The 20,296-nt window shown below is 45.3% G+C and overlaps 1 protein-coding gene across 1 annotated transcript in view; it reads right to left on the reverse strand.

The window, feature by feature from the left end:
* The window catches only part of FASTKD1 (FAST kinase domains 1), a 441,158-nt gene that overhangs the window by 232,306 nt on the left and 188,556 nt on the right, over window positions 1-20,296 (reverse strand). The window contains exon 8 of the mRNA XM_069225290.1: window positions 11,151-11,637. Coding sequence (XP_069081391.1) covers window positions 11,151-11,637 — 487 coding nt within the window. The remainder of the gene's footprint in view (window positions 1-11,150; window positions 11,638-20,296) is intronic.

Raw genomic sequence — 20,296 nt, forward strand, 5'->3', positions numbered from 1 at the left:
TGCTTGAGCTTGGGAACAGGAGTAGTCTTGGAGACCTGGCCAGTCTCCAAAAGGCTTGCTCAGTTTCCCAGGTCTGAGAGGAGAGGGCACACCTTTGTAACGAATGACACAGGCTGCAGAGATTCAGATTCGAATCTGCCGGACCTCGTGCTGGAGCTTGGCGCCAGCTGCCAGCAATCCCGTGTGGGTAGATGAATCTCTTTCTCGCGGCTGACAGGGGTCATCAGCTTGCAGACCTTAGAAAGATGAAGCTGTAGATAGTTTCCCACACGGTGAAGTATTTGTTTTGCTTTGCATTCAATATCTTATAAATATAACCTGCTGTGTATATTGCAAACTGATATATTTTGTTTGATTAACACGGACTTGAAAGCTACTAATTCGTCATACATAAAAATTGGGGTTGGGGAAGAATTAACAACAATAAAAGTCTTCTTTGACCTCAGAAGTGCACTTCTGGTGTGTTATGTTAGTGCTTAGAAACTAAATAAGAGGAAAGCACTACAGGTGGCGCGGGGACTGGAGAGAAGCTGAGCACCGGCACGGAATCCCGTAAATGCTGAGGGCGCCCTGTGTAGGAGTTGGGAGCGTTTGAAAAAGGTGGAAGTGTTTGATCTACCCTGAGACATGAATAGAGCGCTCCGAAGATGCAGAGGTGAGGCGCCTGGGGGCATGTGAGCAGACACAACTGGGCAAAAGGTGGAAAGTTGATAGAAGGGACAGGAGCTGCGAGGACCTGTCCGATTGCCTCGTGTGTGCGGTGGTGCGAACGTGGGGTCCCCCTTCCGTCGACCTGCGCTGGTGAACGACATAATGGACATTGGCTTGCACCCTGGCAACAGTTTGGGTTAGTTGCGGAGAGTCAATTTAAAGGAACCCAGTGGAGGTACAAGCGGCGACATAGCGACTTGTTAAAACTAAATCAGTCAGCGCGGGCGCGGCGAGGGAGGCAGGAGTGCCCAACTGTGGCTACGTGGGAACGGAGGTGGCTGTGGAACTCAGCTAATAACTAGTGGCAGTGGTAGGTGGATCTCTCTGTGCCATGGGAAAGCACGATGCTAAACAGCCGAAGCTGAACTTTGATCATAAGCGCTCCACGCGCCAGGGAGAGTTGGAGCAAGGGCCCCAGGCGGCAGAGGGGCGCGACCTGGCCGCAGACGACCAGGGCGAAGATATGAGCACGTTGATGCTTGAGATGCGCTCCAGCCTCCGTAATATAGATACTAAACTAGACAATCTCGCCAGTCAGTTAGACTCTGTAAAAACCCAGGTGGCCACACACGAGACGAGGTTGGACACGCTTGAGACCCGCCAGTCAGAATGTCATGAGTTTCAAGTAGAAACAAGGGACCAGCTCCTGCACATGGACAAATTATTAGGAATAATCCATGCAAAGAATGAAGACTTGGAGGCACGGTCCCGGCGCAATAATCTACGCATCACAGGAATTCCGGAGACCACTGCCATAAATAAAATGGAAACATATACCCCTGAACTCCTACGCGAACTGTTTGATCCCAGCCTCTCGGTGGTGTTTGCGGTGGAAAGGGCGCATAAGTCGTTGGGTCAGAAGCCCCCCGTGGGTGCGCCGCCCCGACCCATAATTGCGAGAATCCTGAACTACCAAGACAGAGATTTGATCCTTAAGATGGCAAGAGAGAGAGGATCCATCACACACAAAGGAAATAACATCTCCTTTTACCCTGACTTCACCCCGGCGGTCCAGGCTGCCCGCCGGGAGTTTCTGCCTGCAAAACGGCTTCTCCTGCAGGCGCAGGTCCCGTACTCTCTCCTCTACCCGGCTAAATTGAAAGTGTCCTTCGAGGGGTCTGCCCACATATTCACGGATGCAAAGGAGGCGTTGAAATTCGCTAAACATGTGGGGCGCAAATCCGCACAACGCTCCAGGGACAATGTGAGGTCAGAGAACAGCAGGCTCAGCGACAATGAGTAAACGTCCATCCTACTTAATATCCCCTGTGGGGAACTGCTCCTAGTTAAAAGTGACTTCTACCTGCTAGAGATGGAGATGCACTTGTGTTTCTTGTTGTTCAATTTTGCTATCTGCTATTCTAGATAGATTTGATTACTAGGTTTTGTGCGGTGAGGATCCCCTGCAGATCTTCCGGCCACCCCGTTTCATGCGGGGGAAAAGCCGGCATTGCCACACCCCCTCGGGAATGTTCCCTTGCTTATTAAAATGTCTCTTTGGGGATAGGAATGGGAAGGTTAATCTACGACCCGGTTGGGGGGTTGGAATGGGTGGGGGGAGGTTGGTTTGGGCTGTTAGCTTGTTGTTTATTGCCAATATCTATTATATGCTACCTGTGTGGTGTCCTGAACGTACAGCCTGGTTATTGTCAACATGTCTTACTAAACTTTACAAGATGTTTGTGAGAAATGCCAAGAACGGATAAAGCCTTGAACTGTCTCACCTGGAATGTTAGGGGGCTCAACGACCACAGGAAGACTAGGTTGGTACATGCATATTTGGTGCGACATAGGGTGGATGTCTGCCTATTGCAGGAAACGCACTTGAACACCGCCCCTGCCCAAAGGCTGCGTCACACTAGATGGGTCATGTTTACTCAGCTATTTACTCCAACTATGCCCGTGGGGTGGCGATACTCATAAGACGCGGACTGGACTGGCGTGAGGGTGCAGTTCAATGTGACCCAGAGGGGAGATATGTTTGGGTACAGGGTATTGTGTGCGGTGTTTCGGTTGTATTCGTGGCTGTGTATGGGCCTAACACAGATTCTCCAGGGTTCTTCCATAAGCTCTGGGGGCAGGTGAAAACCACTTGATGCGATACAATTGTATGGGGAGGTGATTTCAATGCCGTACTTGATGACAATGTAGATAGAAAGGGGGCAGCTCGCACATTGAACCCGTTGGCGGGTTCCACCCTACGAGAGATAATGCTGGATGGCGCGCTGGTTGATGTATGGCGAGGTAGACACGGGGACCTGAGGGAGGGCACCTGTATATCGTCCTATAGAGGCGCGTGGTCCCGTCTTGACTTCTGCCTTGTGTCGCGAGATGTTGCACTGTGGACGTCGCAGGTAGAGCACATGCCTCGTACATTGTCCGACCATGCGCCCTGTATGTTGAGGTTGCTGCTCCCCGGGGGTCCTCCCCCGGCATTCTCTTGGCGACTCCCACCCCAGGCACTACTTGATGTCGCATTCAGGGAGGAGATACGGATCGACATTGCGGACTACTTTGAGCGTAATGCGGGGTCGGTGGACACGGAGGCGACTCTGTGGGAGGCCTTCAAGGTCGTTATTAGAGGCCAATGTATAGCCCGGCAGGCGGGGGTATTGAAGGCGATACGGAGCACTCTGGTAGCACTTGAAGCCGATATAAAACGACTCAAACGCACTTTTTTGGAGGATGGGAAGTCAGAGGCGGCGGGGCTGTTGAAAACTAAATTACTGGAATATGAAGAGGAGGCATGGAGGGAGGTCAAGTTTCTAGGGAAATATGGGGAGGCGAGGCGCTACGGCGAAGGAGGGAGACCGGGGAAGGTCCTAGCAAATATGGTTAGACCGCCGCGTCATGCGACATATATTCATGAACTGCGCACAACTGATGGCGAACTGCTTCATGACAAGGAGAACATTGTAGGAGCATTCTCCAAGTTCTATTCTCGTTTATACACTAACACTCAAGATGAATGTCTGGAAGGGCTTATATCCTACCTAGATTCCATTGCATTGGTATGGCTCAATAATAACCACAGAGAATATATGGATCTTCCAATAGACGCCGGTGATGTGGCACAAGTTATCAGGAGCCTGCCGCCTGATAAGGCGCCGGGACCTGATGGGCTTACAACAGCCTTTTATAAGGCATACGTAGATGAGCTGTCTCCCCGGTTGCTGGCTGTGTACGAGGAGGCCCTAGAGAGAGGGGTGTTGCCTGCCACTATGCGCGAAGCAATGATTATCACGCTGTTGAAACCGGATAAACCTGCTGACGATCTAAATTCATATCGGCCCTTATCTCTGATTAATGTAGATGTGAAAATCTTGTCCAAACTACTTGCGAATCGAGTGCAGCCAATGCTGTCGATGGTCGCACTCCCAGACCAATCCGGTTTTATACCAGGAAGGGCGACCTCCCACAACCTGCGAACAATCTTCGCTACATTACATTACCTGCACCCCGAAGTTAAAGCTGCCGCGGTATTTTTAGATGCAACTAAGGCCTTTGACACTATTGAATGGCCATATTTATTCCATATACTAAAAAGGATGGGTTTCAGCGCGCTGCTGCTTAGAAAAATTTGCCTGCTTTACACTTTACCTACAGCCAGAGTGCGGGTGAATGGTCTGGTATCTGCACCGTTCCCTGTCTTGCGGGGTACTAGGCAGGGTTGTCCTCTCTCCCCGCTGCTATTTGCCATAGCTATGGAGCCGTTGGCAGCGAGGATTAGGCAACATCATACCGCAAGAGGTATAGGATTCAGCTCTAGAAACCTTCTAATATCACTATACGCGGACGATGTGACTATCTCACAAATCCTGCGGACAACTTGGATCCCATCCTGCAGGAATTTGTTCGCTTTGAGGGGTTCGCGGGCATCTCCATCAACTGGTCTAAATCGGTAATCTTTCCCCTCACGGACGGCACTGCGGAGGTGCGCACTGAATACCCCCTGCGCTGGGAGGCGGAAAAAGTCAAATATCTGGGGATTTGAATTAGCCGGGATCTTCAGGAGATTTGGGGCCTCAACTTTGGCAGGGCTATGGTGTGGCTGAGCGAGAAAGTGAAATCATGGGCCTCCCTGCCCCTATCACTAACTGGGCGGATCGCGTTGACAAAAATGATAGTGTTACCCAAATTCCTTTATCTATTCGTAAATATACCTATACCGCTTACAGCACACTTCTTTGCCACTCTGAGGTCATACCTGGTTGAGCTGTTGTGGGCGGGTGGACAGGCCAGGGTAGCGTGGGACACGCTGGTGCTGCCACTGCGGCAGGGAGGTTTAGGGGCCCCAGATATTAAACTGTATGCCCTCTGTGCTCAGGCTCAGTTCCTACATTTTTGGATCCACCCTGTCCCTTTCCAGCCGCACGTGGGGGTGGAGCGGGATATGGTGGCGCCCATTCCACTTGGAGTGGCGATATGCGCTAAAGCAAAGCGCCCAAGAGAAGATGTAGATACGGCTAGGATGCTGCAGTGGGTATGGGAGGAGTTGCGTAGGAGGGCCGGAGTCCCGCTGGTGTATGCTCCATCGCTGCCTCTGCTGCATAACCCGATGCTGCCTTGTGTGGCTGATGGAACAGCTGGCCACCTGATTGACAAGATGAATCTCCGCACCTTTGCTGACCTTTTTCCCAATGGCAAGTTTATGCCTCCCCCTGCGCTGGAGGAGGGGGGTGAGGTGCCCTTTTCCGAATTATTCCTATACCATAAACTACGTGCGGTGTGCCGGACACTGTGCGAGGGGTTCCCTGACTCGCCGCCGATCTTTACAGCTTTGGAGGCGGTGGTGGGTTCCCCTTCTCCCCGTAAACTAGTAACTCGTATTTATCGCCATATGCAAAACATGACACCGGAGGTAGCGCCTAAATCTATGTTGTATTGGAACGAGGAGCTGCAGCCTGGGATTTCTGAGGAGCAGTGGGAGTTCTGCTGTGGGCAGCTTGCTGAGCTTTCGCCAAATTACAAGCTGCGTTTAATACATTTTAAATACCTACATAGGTTCTACAGAACCCCCATCAGCCTGAAAAGAATGAGGCTTGGAGAGACGGATGAATGCTGGCGATGTGGGTCGGCCTTGGCCTCTTTTTTACAGATAGCGTGGTCCTGCCCGAGGTTGAAAGATTATTGGTCTCAGGTTTTTGCATCGGTAAACCAGATAGTGGGCCGCTCGGATGTCCCTTCCCCCCTGCTTGGGCTACTAGGATATGTCAGAGATACTCCGCCAGAAATACGCAGGCTGCATGCATTACTTTTGCTGTTTGCTAAGAGACGGGTGGCGATTCATTGGGGTAGGCCGAGGGTGCCTGCGGTGAGGGATTGGCTGGCGGATGTAACTTACGGGCATACACAGCTAACCACATTCTGGGAATTAATGGCAGCTGCATCTAGACCTCGCGACATCTGGGATCCGTTTGTGAGCTGGGCCCGGGAACAACAGAGCCAGGAATAAGAAGGAGATACCATGAGTGAATGTTCCCTGGGAGGGAGGTGTCGTTGGGGCTATATCACACTCCTCGCTTCTCACATCATGGAGGAAATGACCTTAACACTAGCATGACCCTGACCGATACCCCTGTTTTATTTCGCGGCCGCCCTCTCTGGGCACTAAGGTAGAATGTTATGACCCTTTTGAGCCCCTGTGCCCAGTTTAGGTACTTGCAATCTCAATTGATATGACATGTTGACTATGGTAATAGGTTTCTTTTTATAGGACACCTAATTGCATACTATATGTAACACACTAACAATGATATCTGGCAAGTTTGTTTGTTGTATTTACTATAAGGTAAAATGCTTAATAAATAAAAATAAAAAAATAAAAGGTCATGACGTGCGAGGACTGTAGTATATCGTGCAGGTATGAGCTGTTTGGAACAGAATGCACTGTACTGTTGGCTAAGCTAACAGACTTGTATCTCCTCGGTGTTATGAGCTAAGGGGGCTGCAGGAAAGTACCGGAAGGGGGCCAGCCTCTGCAACACAATTTGTTCTTTAAAGCAGGAGTTTACAGCTTAGAAGCCAGGACCAGTAAACATGCTGCCTTGAGTGAAGTGCTGTAAATGCGAAATCCACTAAAAACTGCTTTTACCTCAAGTGGACACAGCTATAAAACAAGAGCAGCCCTCTTCAAACAAAGTACAGAGGATTCATACCACTTTACACAAATGTGGAGAGAAAACCAAAGCAGTTCTGGTCAGAAACAGACGGGCAGAAGGGCTGGGAGCAAACAGCCACGGTCTTCTGGCTCACCAGCCTTGTAGCTGGTGGCAGTAGAAAAGAGAACAACAAGATTTATACGCTTGTATACAGAAATGCAGCAGCTGAGCAGGACTGATCATATCAATTGCTTTTTGAGAAAAACCAAAGTAGTTCATGAAAAGATGTTAACATTGTGACCAGGGTATTTATACCATACTTGGTCCCTGCTCTCCAAGAGGGATAAACACACCAAAAGGCATAATAAATGCATGCAATGGACAAATGGGAAGAAACAATAGGAGAGCAACATCGGAGCCACCAAATGGGAAGCCTATGGGCGGGCTGAAGCCCACAAAGTATTTAACAACATGTCTTACAAAGATAGCGCAAGCGCAGTCTACCCGAAACCTAAACACTGTCTTGAGCATAAGTAGTGGCAGTAAACAGTGGTGTAACGGATCAAAAGGAATGCACTTAAGGAATAAGTTTGGCTCCCATTGTGAATGCATTTAAATAGAGAGGGTTAATCAGATAAACATAAAAAGGGCTGACAGATAACCTTTAACCCTTCCCACTGCAAGGCCTCACTGGGACACCAGTAGAACAAACAATATACATCTAAAACGTCTCACTTGCCGAATGTCGGTATGATGATCGCCATGAAAGGCAACAAATTTCTCCCCATGCCCATGCATAGATTGATTTTGACAAACGGTGCAGGGCTGCAGGAAAGATAGTAGCTACTGAGGCCAGTAGGTCAACCACATGTTACTGCCACCACTCAATCTCCACATATGAAAGTGTAGGTTGCAGAGACTCAGGACACTCCCCTGTTGCTGAGCCAGGTGGTCGGTCCTCACAAAGTAGTTGCCAGACCAGAGTTTCAAGTGCTAATGCCCAGGGGCTCTGGGTTTCATGCCCACGTGGCCCTGTCTAGGGTGGTTAAAATGACTGTCTCGGGCTGTGCTGATTTTCCTCAAAACTTGGCACAAGAGAAGTAGTAGTCAGTAAGCATAGAGGAAACACATGCCCATCACAGTTGATTAATCTCCCAGTGATTTGCAGGCGAAAACTCCAGTGTGAAGTAGTTTTGACACTGTGTATTCTACATGGTGGCAACGAGATCCAACTAGGGAGTCCTCACTGATCAAAGACAACCTTTACCACCTTCTTCTGGAGATGTCACTTGTGATCTGCCAGCCATCATCTTAGCTCGTCTGCTCTGGCATTTCGAGGGCTTGCTAAATAGTTGGCAATCCAAAATTATCTACTGCTATTTGGCCATCTCCAGAGACAAAAGGCCTTCTGGTAAAGGACCCTGGGCCCAATCTGCTGCCTCGTTGCAGTATCATATATGCCCTGAAGGATTGTATAAAGTTCTGAAGACTGATGTGGTGCTGGTTCACAGCCAGACACAACAGGCCTCTGATTACCACCCCCCTCGAGGTATCTCACTGTCTCTTCCCCAACCCTGCAGTTCTGAATCTGTCACAACCGTAAAATCTAGGTGGGGAAGGGAGTGTGGCCTGCCACAAATCAGGCTGTTACTTGTCTGCCACCGTAGAAGATCCTCAGAGGTCTTCCAGAACAACCAGCTTCTTGCTGGCCATGTCCCATACAAAATATGTGTACTTGACAAGAAAGCACACCATTTTCAAGGAACATGAAGTGAGCCTTATGAATGACAATAATGGCTCAAAAGAAGCTCAACAAGGTTAAAGGATCTCAATTAATACATTTGCATTAGTTTCAACAGTTTGGCAACTGTAACACTAGCACTTCTAATGCCTTTCACCCTACTACTGTGAAAGAGGCACGTTCTTCTACTGGCAGCACAGGTGGGGAATCCAGCTGTGTCTCTGGAGTTGTATCTAGCCCACTAGCCTTTCCCAAAATCCAGACATAGCCCATTATCATTATAGTGAAGCAGAAGAAGGTTGTCTGTCTCTTCATCATGTGTGTTACAGGAAACATTATGCATACTTTGAACTGCATCAGAGTCGGATCCAAACATGGCCTCTAGCTTCTAACAGTACTGGACTGAGGTAGAGGTCGATGTTTATAGTCTGTCTACATATTGACTGGCTGAGGTTTGTAATCTTATAGTGCAACACAGGCCTGGAGCTGGCAGATGATAGTTCTGGGTGGGAGACTGGTATAGGAGGTGGGTTATGGGCTGGCATTAGTGGAACCTGCATCAACACTGTCATAAAAGGGGCTATCATGGTCCCAGAGACATGAGTGGAAGCCTGAACCAGCAATGAAACTGGAATGGGAACAGGTCACAAGAAGTTAGTTTGCCACAAGGTGACGCCTAAGAGCAGAAGTCCAACTTAAGCCACATGAGGCCAGAAGCAGCTGGAAGTTGTAGTATAGACTTGTTGAAGGCTGCTATTTAATGTTGGGTAGATGACATCCTTGGAAATTCTGGACATGCAGAGAAAAAACAACTGTTTGGTATAATCCTTTGATTGATGCCCTTTTGCCTTCTCAACTGAGTTTGAATGGAGAGATGGGGTCAGGACTCATTTTGCTTTCTTGTGCTTAAGGCATGTTTGACTTCAACTTACCAGAAGAATTTGAGCAGGGAAAGGAACTTGCCTGGGACCATCTTCTACAACTAGATTGCGAGTGGCACTGTAACTTGGAGCTAGGGTGTTTTTTTATGTTTCAAATTTTCTTATATTCAGAGATGTAGTGTTTGCATTCTGCTATCAGATCCCCATCAAGGACATGAGAGAAAATATATTGTACAATATCAATCGGTTTCCAAAGGCCAAGAACCAAAGACAAGTCTTGCGTGTACATGACAGACTTTTGTTTCCTGTAGTTACTGCACAGCTTAAACCCTGTTGTTTTTTGAGGAAACATCTTCCCCTGCACTGTAAGGAAAATTTTGGAGCTACTGTAAAAATGACAATGCTTTCAACAGAGCTCCAGAAACGTAGTTGAAGGGCATAGAAAGAAAATGAATTACATCAGCACAAGGGTGGTACTTTTATGTGTCTCTGCACCGTCTATCACCATGCAGGAACTAAGCTGAAGAACTCTATGGATTCAGTATGGTGACTAGGAATATTCTAAAGGTGAGGAATAAGTGGTTAAAAGTATCCAACAGAAATAAAACATACTTTCTGTGCAAAAAGCCCATATGTCTCCATGATATAAGAATTTTCAAATTACATGTATGTGCAAAGATTGATTTTCCATTGGCTAAACCAAATCTGTAATACCTTTTGCAGCATAAAAAAACAAGCATTTGCAATGTATGGGGCTCGCGTTTGCTTGAGCTAGAGCCATTAGCATTGTAAACTCCTAACCGGACTTTTCTTGCCACATAAATTGAAAATGAAAATAAAACAGTTTCACATAACTGGACTTTTCTTGCCATATAAACTGCAAAGTAAAAGTTTCACATAAGCAAGCTGACCTGCACCATCAGTGCAAAGCAGACACACAAAGGGAAATAAAAGTTCACTCGTAGTGAAACCTATCGGTAAAAGTGCAATTATCCATGTAAAAAAGAGAAAAAGTAGTCCAGAACTGGACCGAAAACGTGGAGCCTTGTATGTTTTCAGTACTTGGTTGCTGCGCTCGAAGAGGGCTAAACACCAGAAAAGGCATGACGTATGCATGCCTTTCACTAATGAAAGCAGGCAGATTTTAAAAGGCAAGCTCACAAACCAATGAAAGAAACTGAAGTGACATGGGCGTGGTTTGGAGCCCAAAGAGAGATTACAACACGGGACTGAGCACTTTGCGCTCGCCCCTAAAAAAAAAAAAAAAAAAAATCAACAATGTAATAACTTGCAGCATATAAAGATCTGCAAATTTATGATACATTAAGTAAATATAGCAAATTAGCGTTTTGCAGAATTAACAAAAACAACAAGACACCTTCTCAATACTTATTTCAATTATTTTGCGGGAAATAAATCCACTAGATGAGTATTCCGTGGATTACGTTTTTATCCAAAAAAGTGAACGCTTTTAACATTTGTTTGCAAAAAAGAAAAATATACAAATCTACCTTTGTAGTAGAATTTTCCAATAATTTTTTTTTCTGCAGAGCTCACAGACTGACAAGTGAATCTGAACAAGGAGTAGAAATCTGAAGGTCATTCTATGACAGTGCTGTCTATGCATTTTGCTCCAACCAGAGATACATTTATACATCTAGATCCATATTTTACAGGATACAATATATTTTCCACTTTCCAAAGTTTAAAACATACCTGGTCAATATGCTCCAGCGTCACAGTCGCTATTCGGTCCAGGAGAGGAATGCACAAGTTATTAGATCTGGTGAGAAACAAGGACACTTCCACCACATTCTTCCACGTAATTTGGTCAAGCAGACGTTGAAACGTTAGCAATGTTTCTTTCAGAAGTATTTCTTCAAGCCAATCTCCAGATACATACTTCAGTTCTTCTATGAGCAGGTCCAAGTTGTCTATTTTCTTAACTCGCTCATAAGCACAGTTGTTCAATCTTTGCAGAAGCTTACCATACTCTCCAGATGTGTTCTGTCGTTGGGGATGATCATGTCGAACCCATTTAATGATCGCTGTGGCAAAGGCGTTTAAATCACTTAGGTTACTCTGTGGCAAAACCGTGTGTACCTTGGAAACGACTGCTTCATCCACACGTGAAGAAGGAAGCAGAGAAAGGACACGCACCAGCATAGACACATCACTGGGAACAAAATTAATCTCCAAGTGCCTGGAAGCAAAATAAGTCTTTCAGTATATATCCTTGTACATTAATGAAACAAAATACAATACAATATTGTCTGCAACAACAATACCACTACCTGTGTACAAATTAGTGCTATAGTGTTAGTGCGTGAAATTGGAAAATGCATACTGATTACATCACAAGGCACAGCAATAACCCTTTGTTGACCCAACGTAGATGAGGTACATGATCTAAACACCTGAATGTCCACATCTACAAAATATCACTTGTATACTCTTGGACAGACTGATATATCTAGTTGAACATTTTACATTCCTCAAGGTTAGCACTGTCAACTTCCTCCACACACACGGCCATTCACATAGATTCTGTGCAATAAATTGGCCGGGAAATGCAAAGACACCACAGGGCTAAAAGATTTTAGGTATGGCCACTTACAGAGACATTTCTCCCTCTGACATTTATCAACAGGGAGGACGTGCAGACTTCAAGATTTAAGTAATGTATGAAGCAATACAAGCAATGCTTCCGGCCTCAAGAAAACATAAGGGGGTTCTCCTTGGATGATGCAATGACACTTCAAGCACCGTCCCACACACAAAGGACCATCACAGCAAATCTTGCTAGAGTCCTTGGGCTCCAACGTGGGCAGCTCCCATTTTTTCCAAACATAACCATTACTGCAGAGAACAAGAGCAAACTGAATATTCGTCCAAATGCAACATTCCCTCCCAACCAGCACTCTTACTGTGAAAAGTAATTTCATAAAGAGGAGAGAACACAGATCAGCTCGCATGCAAATTCCCCTTCCCCTCGGCTTCTGCCACTGACATAGGTTTAGGTTGAAGCAGGGAGTCTAACCATCTGAAAAACCAAAGCTGCTGCAGTTAGGGAAGTGCAAAAACAACAAGGTGATGGATGGAATGCTTGAACTAATCTCAGCCACTGGCAACTGCTTGGGGCCACATCCCAATGCATCGTTTTTCTGCCCACTATGCCACCCCAGTTTGGACCCAGCCACAATTGGTCCCATGACCACTATGCTACTGGATTCAAGCTCACCTTTCTGATGAGGGGTGATACCCCGAAACTGGTCCCTTGATGCTCGTTTCCTGCCCAGGGAGAGACTGGCCTGGCAGTTCGGGCTGGACTGTTCCCATAGGGAGCAGGGTCAAGACTGATCTTCATATGGGTGGGTCCAATCTGGAATGGCATGGTGAGCAAAGAAATGATGGATTTAGGCCCAGATCTGTGAATCAGGATGAATGTTTGACACCGTTCAGCACTCCGCACATCATCTGTTCTTTTTGGATTTGTTGTCCTAAGTGGGAAGAATATCCCCAAAGGTGGGTTCTGTGCTCGCTATACCGCCGTCTTCAAGCTTGCTTGGTTGATGAGGGGAGGATACCCCAAAACCGGTCCCAGGATGCTTGTTTCCGGTCCAGGGAGGACTTGGCCTGGCAGTTTGGGCTGGACTTTTCCAATGGGCAGCAGGGTCAAGACAGATTTGCATTTGGCTGGGCCCAAACTGGAAGGGCATGGCAAGCAAAAAAACGATGCATTTAGGCCAAGATCTGTGACTGGGGGTGAATGTTTGACATTGTTCAGCATTCTGTCCATAATCTGTTCTTTTTGCATTTTATTCTTCTTTGTTCTTTTTGAAGTGAGGGAAGTGGCTCATGGCTTACCCTTGGATCCTCCACAATGTCTGAGCACTCGGTTGTCACAGATGCTAGGACCTACATGAAACACTGACTGGCATGTCTGCTGAAAAACTACAGCGCAGTTGAGAGACTTCCATATTGCGAACAGGGGTGTCAGAGCACCACAGAAATTAGAAAAGCCTTCCTTTAATTCTCGCCACAGCCATTTTGTTTTGGCCACAGCCTTTTGCGTAAACCTCAAACTGTCAGTCCATGCTCTGTCATCATGTCAACCAGCTCTGGTGCTACCAAGCCCCAATGGCCATAGTATTATGGAGTCGGCAGACAGACTGCATCTGCCCGCTTCCCAGTCAGGACCAGGAATGGCATGTGGCATGGAGGAAAGATGGCTGAGGGCACAATGAACAGTTTCACCAACGTGGAGACATTCACCCACCCCACAGGGCCTCAGGTTTGTCCCAGAAGTCAGGATGATACAAGATGTTCAAGCGTGGGCTGGACTCTAGTGAAAAGTGGCCTCCATCTCAGCCCCCCTTTTCAAGAAATTAGAGGCCGTCCAGTTTAGAGAAAAAAAACAGTTATGTTTACCAAGACCTGCATCACTAAAGAATTTTCCTTGGGTGTTGAGACCTACTGTTCATCGTATGATGAATGATCCATTCATAGCTGGATGATAAGGAAACCCAATTTTTTTTATTCTGTGTTATTTGACTATTGCCATTGCCAAAATAAACATGCTACTGCTGACCATCCTAACAGAAAAGGATTGTTTTGAAAGCTTTTCTGTAAGCCAACAAAGCTTTAATTATCTTTGTTTCCAGTGGCTGCTCGTTCTGTAGTTTGACTACCAGAAAACAGAAAGAGTGCCCCCCCTTTTTGAGCTTTCTTCTCTGCAGGGTGATCAAAGAGAAAAGGCAATGCCCTGACACATAATAGTGTCTCAACAGGTATAATTTAAAAACATAATTTACAGTGTAATGAATAACAAAACCAACCACCGGACAGCATTAATAGTGAACAGCGCAAGTGAAACACAACCAAGGCAAAACATTATGATAAATGGCATATAGGCTAGACAAATAAATAGATCTGACTCTAATACACAGGATGAATGTCATATAAATCAATTAAAATACATGTAATAGATCAAAAGAAGCCAAATTCAGCCATATCAGATGTCAACGCTTTGACCCCAGATAATTTCAGGGTCATCATCAGGACTGTAGATAATGGAAAATGCAGTGCTGGTAAAAGTGAGAGAAAAAAGAGATAGGGAATAGAATAGAAGGAATAGAGCTGGGCGAAATAAGTACTAAAAGAGAGGGATCTCCAAGTTGCGCCAACCTGGTATATAATCCAAGGAGGTTCAGATGGTGACGAGGGATCAATCCCACGTTCACAGTTAATCAATGAATATTACAGGGGGCATCAGATATGTATAAAGGACAACAAATGGCTCTATGGAGAGCACATCATCCTAATGACCTAAATGGAGAGCGGGAACTATTATCCACATTATGCCAAACACCTCAAAGGTCACCAAGGTGGCTCTGGCTCTATATTTGAGGAGGCCACATCGGGGGGCCAAAGGAGAGCCAGACCTGGACCCCGACTCGGACTCAGCTAGTAAAGTTAGCTTGTTTTCCAATCAATCGGCGTCAAGCTTTAACTGTGAAGTCAACTGCTGTAAAACCCAGGATATGGGTTTGGCATTTAAGCAGCTATTTTCTCTGTTTAGTGGTGGGGTTGGTAGGGGTCCAAAAGATGTTCTTCCTGGGCTGATGAATGACTCCATCCCCACCCCCCTGGCACACAGTTCCCTCTTGGCCATGCAACTTGATTTAACCCATACTTCTATGCGAGACCCTACAACACAGTCCCTTGCACATGTCATCGTAAATGGGCCTCCCACAGCCGGCACAAGACCAGGTGAGACTACAACCAGACCCTCTGCCTCAGGAGCATAGAGACAAGGCTGGCTCTGGCATCCTCTCAGAAACTTTGCTCTTCCAGATTTTAAGTGAACTGAAAACCCTGAAAATCTCGCCAGAAGAAGCACATCAGAGAACGGAATTACAGTTAAATTTAATTTGTAGCAATATACACCAACTCAACTCTCGCATTAAGGAGGTAGAGCAGTGATTTTCTGATCTGGAGAATGATCGCACTTCCCTAGAGCCATCAATTGTAAAATGTCAAGCAGATCTTTTGGACCTGCAGATCCGGTTAGACAACGCTGAGACCCGTTCACGCAGATTTAATCTGAGATTTACAGGAGTCTCTGAAGGACGTGAAAATGGGCAGATTGTTACAGACTTAATCACCGATCTTAACACACAACATGTTCTCTCAGAGCCAAACGATAAACATCTAGATTTCTTTATCATGCAGGCTCATCGGGTCCCTGCAGTATAGTCTCCTAATGCAAAATACTCTCAAACTATTCTAGTTAACTTCGATGACTTTTGCATCTAGGAACGCATGCATCTTGCAGCAGGCGATCAAGAGTAAAATACATCAGATCCCTGGTGACTTTGCTTTAAAACTTTTCTCAGATATGTCTGCTGCTGTTCGTCGGAGGAGAGAATTGAAGGGGATAATCCCTGTATTTCATAAAGCCGGTGCTCTGGCAGGACTTGTGCAACAATCTAAACTCAAAGTTTTTTTTCAGGGATACTCAAATATAGTTCATACAGTTGATGCTGCTAAGACTCTTGTGTGCTCAATTCAAAATGCAGATCGGCCAGGGTGAAGAAAAAACAAAAAAAAGCGGGAGGCACACAGTGTACCCAGATGGGTGACTTCTATAGAAATGATTCTTTGTTCTAGGTATAACATAACGCACCACCTTGGTACTAATATCCCAAGCCCTTGGCTGTCTATGGCGATTAGGGGGTCATGTCAAGGCGCCAGATTAGGGAAGAGGGGGCTCGGGTGGCTGGTGGTCTCGGATTGTCCAGATGGGAGGGCCCCAGGTGTCGGCCACCAAGGGGGGTGGGATTTAGGGGGCGGTGGAGGCACTAAGGGGGTACAAGATCCTTTTATACCAAACAAGAGTTTAGTTATGTACAATCAGGGGTGACTAAGCTTATGATGCCAATGATAGCACCTAATGCTGGCCAAGGCCAAAGCTCTTTGGCTGGTCTAGTCTATTTTTCAGGCAATCTATAACAAGAATCTAATCCCTTTACTAAGAATTGTCTCCTGGAATGTGAATGGGTTAAATAACAGGAGGAAGAAGGGTGCAATCGAAGAGCAAATAAATGCATTAAACCCCTCTGTAATTCTATTACAAGAAACCCATATTCCGGCAAACAAAAACAGGCTTTATTATGTTTAAAAGATCTGTAGATTTTAAGGTGGTTGCCGCAGCCCCTGCCGCTCACAGAGGTGCTGCAGTTTTTCTAGCCAGAGATCTCAGGGCTCGGGTTCTTGATTTTCTTACTGATCCTGATGGATGGTGGTGCTGGGCTCACTGTCAAGTTTCTAAGGAAAGATGTACCTTTGTGAGTTTTTTGCCCCTTTGACAGATGATCTTGGTCCATATGTGGAACTGTTTCAATCCCTTTTACAGCTTCCAGGCAAAACTATCATCGGTGGGGATTTTAACTTTCTTTAGGATCCATATATGGATACTTCTGTTAAGGGTAAAAAACAACAAACCGAAAGCTGCAAAAATCTTTAAAGATAACAACAAAGTTCTGTTGCTATGTGACCCTTGGAGAGAAAATGCCCCAAATAAGAGAGCATATACATGTGTCTCTAGCCAATTTAAAAGCACCCCCCGAATTGATTTCTTTTTGATTTCTAAAACAATGCGTTTTAAGAACCAATCTATATTGCATTCAGGTCTCTCCGACCATGCTACCCTTATTTTGGAAACGTTTTTTTCACTGGAACGTTGCACATTTCTACCTAGGAGGAGGGTGTTCAATCAGCAACTTCTCCAAGAGGAGGGGTGGGTCCAGGTCTCTAGAGTTGAAATTAGGAAATTTTTCAAATGTAATCGGGGTTCTTCAACTCCATCTATGGTTTGGGATGCGTTTAGGGCATTGTTAGGGGCATGGTAATTGCCAAGGAGGTGGCAGATAAGAGAGACAACAAGGTTGGGCTCTGGAAGCAGTAGTTCAGAGGAATTAGGATACTTATCTCCGATCTCCTACGGATAATAACAGAAAATCCTTTGAGCTCGCTAAATGGCACTGTCCAATGGTTTTGTGTAGGAAGGTACATTGTTGGGAATGGCAAGATACTGTAGACAATGGATACCTAATGTTTCACTTATCTCCAAACCACTGATGCAAATTACTACTAAAGACACTCCGTCGCCATTTCCATGGACGACGGAGCATTAACAATGTTTCAGAGAAATTTAGCAAGCACTGTATAATCCCCCTAATTTAGGAATATTCTAAAGATTTTCAACTTTTGGACACAAACAGGATGGTTGCACGTTAGCTGTATCAAAACAACAATATGGATACAGAAAGAGACACTGTGCTTACTTCTCTACCACACTTGATAAGGTGGCCAAAGGGCACTTGGCTTGCCTGGGTGCAGTTGCAGGAGAGGAGAGGCCACTGCACTCAAACGGGCCGAAATTGTGACATAAGGACACCCAGCACACCTGCATGCACCTCATTCTGAAGACAGTTTGCTTTATATGACGCAAACTCAACAATTAACAAATGTGAGATTGACAATTCACAGATGCAGCACACTCAAACCAGCGACCCTGCCGCCAACACCCGAAGGGGATGTGGAAACACCACACAATTGTGTATTGGTAAATGAAAAGCAGACCAAGGGTCACTTAGATTTACAAGACACCGAAATTAAGGACAGAGACAGGGACCTGTGGGTGAATAGATTTTGTTTTAAATGAAAGGATGGTACCACCTCGGCAGCTTGCACGGTTACTGCTTTACATAATAAAGTGGAGACATTTGGATTGGTTGAATTATCTGCACAAGCAGCCGAACTGACAGCCCTGCCAAGGGCTTGCAACTGAGCGCTGAATTGACTGTAAACCTCTACAGTGATGGTCAGTACGCATTCGGAGTAGCGCATAATTTTGGAAAACTATGGGCAGAAAGAGGTTTCCTAACATTTTAAGGAACAAAACTACAACATGGCATGTTGATTGTGAAATTGTTAAATGCACTGTCATTACCAAGAAGGGACAACATAATTAAATATAATGCCCATAAGAAGATTGTAGATGATCTACGGATATGAAAAGCATTCGCAGATGCAGTAGTCAATGAAACTGTTCAAAGTCGGACTTCATTGACCTATGTTGCTAGACCAGTGTTCACAGATCAGAAGGATAGTGGATATGGCTTTAGCAATAGCGGAACAGCATATTCACAAACGCAAGCCAGAAAGGAGGAACTGCCAAGGTGCCAGAAACATGGAGCTCTCGTAAATGGGTATGAGAAAGGTTAGAATGGTTACAGGTTTATGCGGCCAGACAGATAATTGTACCCTATTACATTGATAATGCAAGGACCATCACACTTGGGTCAGGATGATAAAGTAAACAGCATGAAACCACTTAGGGAAATATGCAGGGGTTGTGGAATTCCAAAAGCCCGACGCACATAAGATATTGTTTGGGGTCAAGGACAACAGGTTTTCGTGTTTATTTTGTCCTTAGGACAAGTAGGCCCAACCCCCAGCAGCACAAAGCCTTTGGCTGCCAATTTACAGTACCACATTATGGATCATAGAAGGGCATTGTCTGCAGTTAAGGTAATATTTGGGTCCATATGTAAACGCTGTTCAACCTTGCTTGTACGGTTCATAAATGCACAGCCTTTATTATTAGCGTGATCGCTCTAAGGAAATGTTGTAAGCTCCGACTGCACTGCTGAGAGTAGATCTATTATAAAAATGTGTACATATGTTTGCAAAGTTTGATAATATAAAGCTACTTATAAGTCTCCCAGAATGCTCTCTCATCAGATGCAAATATACGAAAGCATGGTTGATTCTTTGTTTTCAAAATAAAAGGTTCACAAGAAAAGGCAACTAGGAAAAAGGTTTTGCTAAACTAATGTGACATTTTTAGTACCATTTCTTTGAAGCATCATTTAGAAAAATGTGTTGATGCAAGCTAAAGTATTCATACTGGAAAATCAGTGTAATAATTTTTAAGAGGTTTGTGAGAAACATGAAAATAAACAAGCATTGGCAAAGCCAATAGGTCCAACACTGGTGATCAGTCTTTTGGTTTTGTCAATGCTTGTTTTATTTTGACGTGATTTTAGTATACCTTTATTGATGTAGGAGCTGCAAGGCCCACATCAATATAAAAAACATTGGCAAAAATAAAATAAAAACTTTGGTCTCAAAAAGCACACATTGCACAATAGTCCCAGGCACAGAAAAAACTACTTTGTGTGCAGAGATACTCCTTGTGAAAAAACAGATATTGTCACTCACAGTGAAGCCAGCTGATAGATAATTAGATAGAATTTTTTTTAAGACAAAAATGTTCTTGATTAACCTCAGACCCACTTACGGGCCCAATTTTTAAGGAAAGTCACTAAAGTGCACCCTTGGCATATGTCCTTGCATTACTACATACTTATGGCTCTCATGAATTTGGAAAAAGTTACAGAAGTAGGCCAGAACTTCTCGAAATATCTGTGAACTGCATTCTAGCACAAGCAAATATGCATGTGTTTATTTGCTCATGCGAATATCTGTTGAGCATTTACAAGTTTACTTTTCTCCAACCACTTTTTTCCCAAACCTGGAAGAGGCTTTACTTCTGCCCTTTTCAGGGGTAAATTTCCAGACTTCCTCAGTATGGGAAAAGGTCGGAGAGGAACTGGTGAAACCCACCCTAAAACATGCAAGTTAGTAGATTTGCACTTATTCAAAAGGGCATTCCATCTCTGGAACTATTGCTCACCGCTACTTCCAGCCCCAGTATGTGATCTGTGAAGAGGTGGCAAAAGAAGGTAATTGCTAGTATTCAAACCGTACTATAGTATGAGCCAAGGGATAAA

Source organism: Pleurodeles waltl, chromosome 3_1 (assembly GCF_031143425.1).
Source record: "Pleurodeles waltl isolate 20211129_DDA chromosome 3_1, aPleWal1.hap1.20221129, whole genome shotgun sequence".
Lineage (NCBI taxonomy): Eukaryota > Metazoa > Chordata > Amphibia > Caudata > Salamandridae > Pleurodeles > Pleurodeles waltl.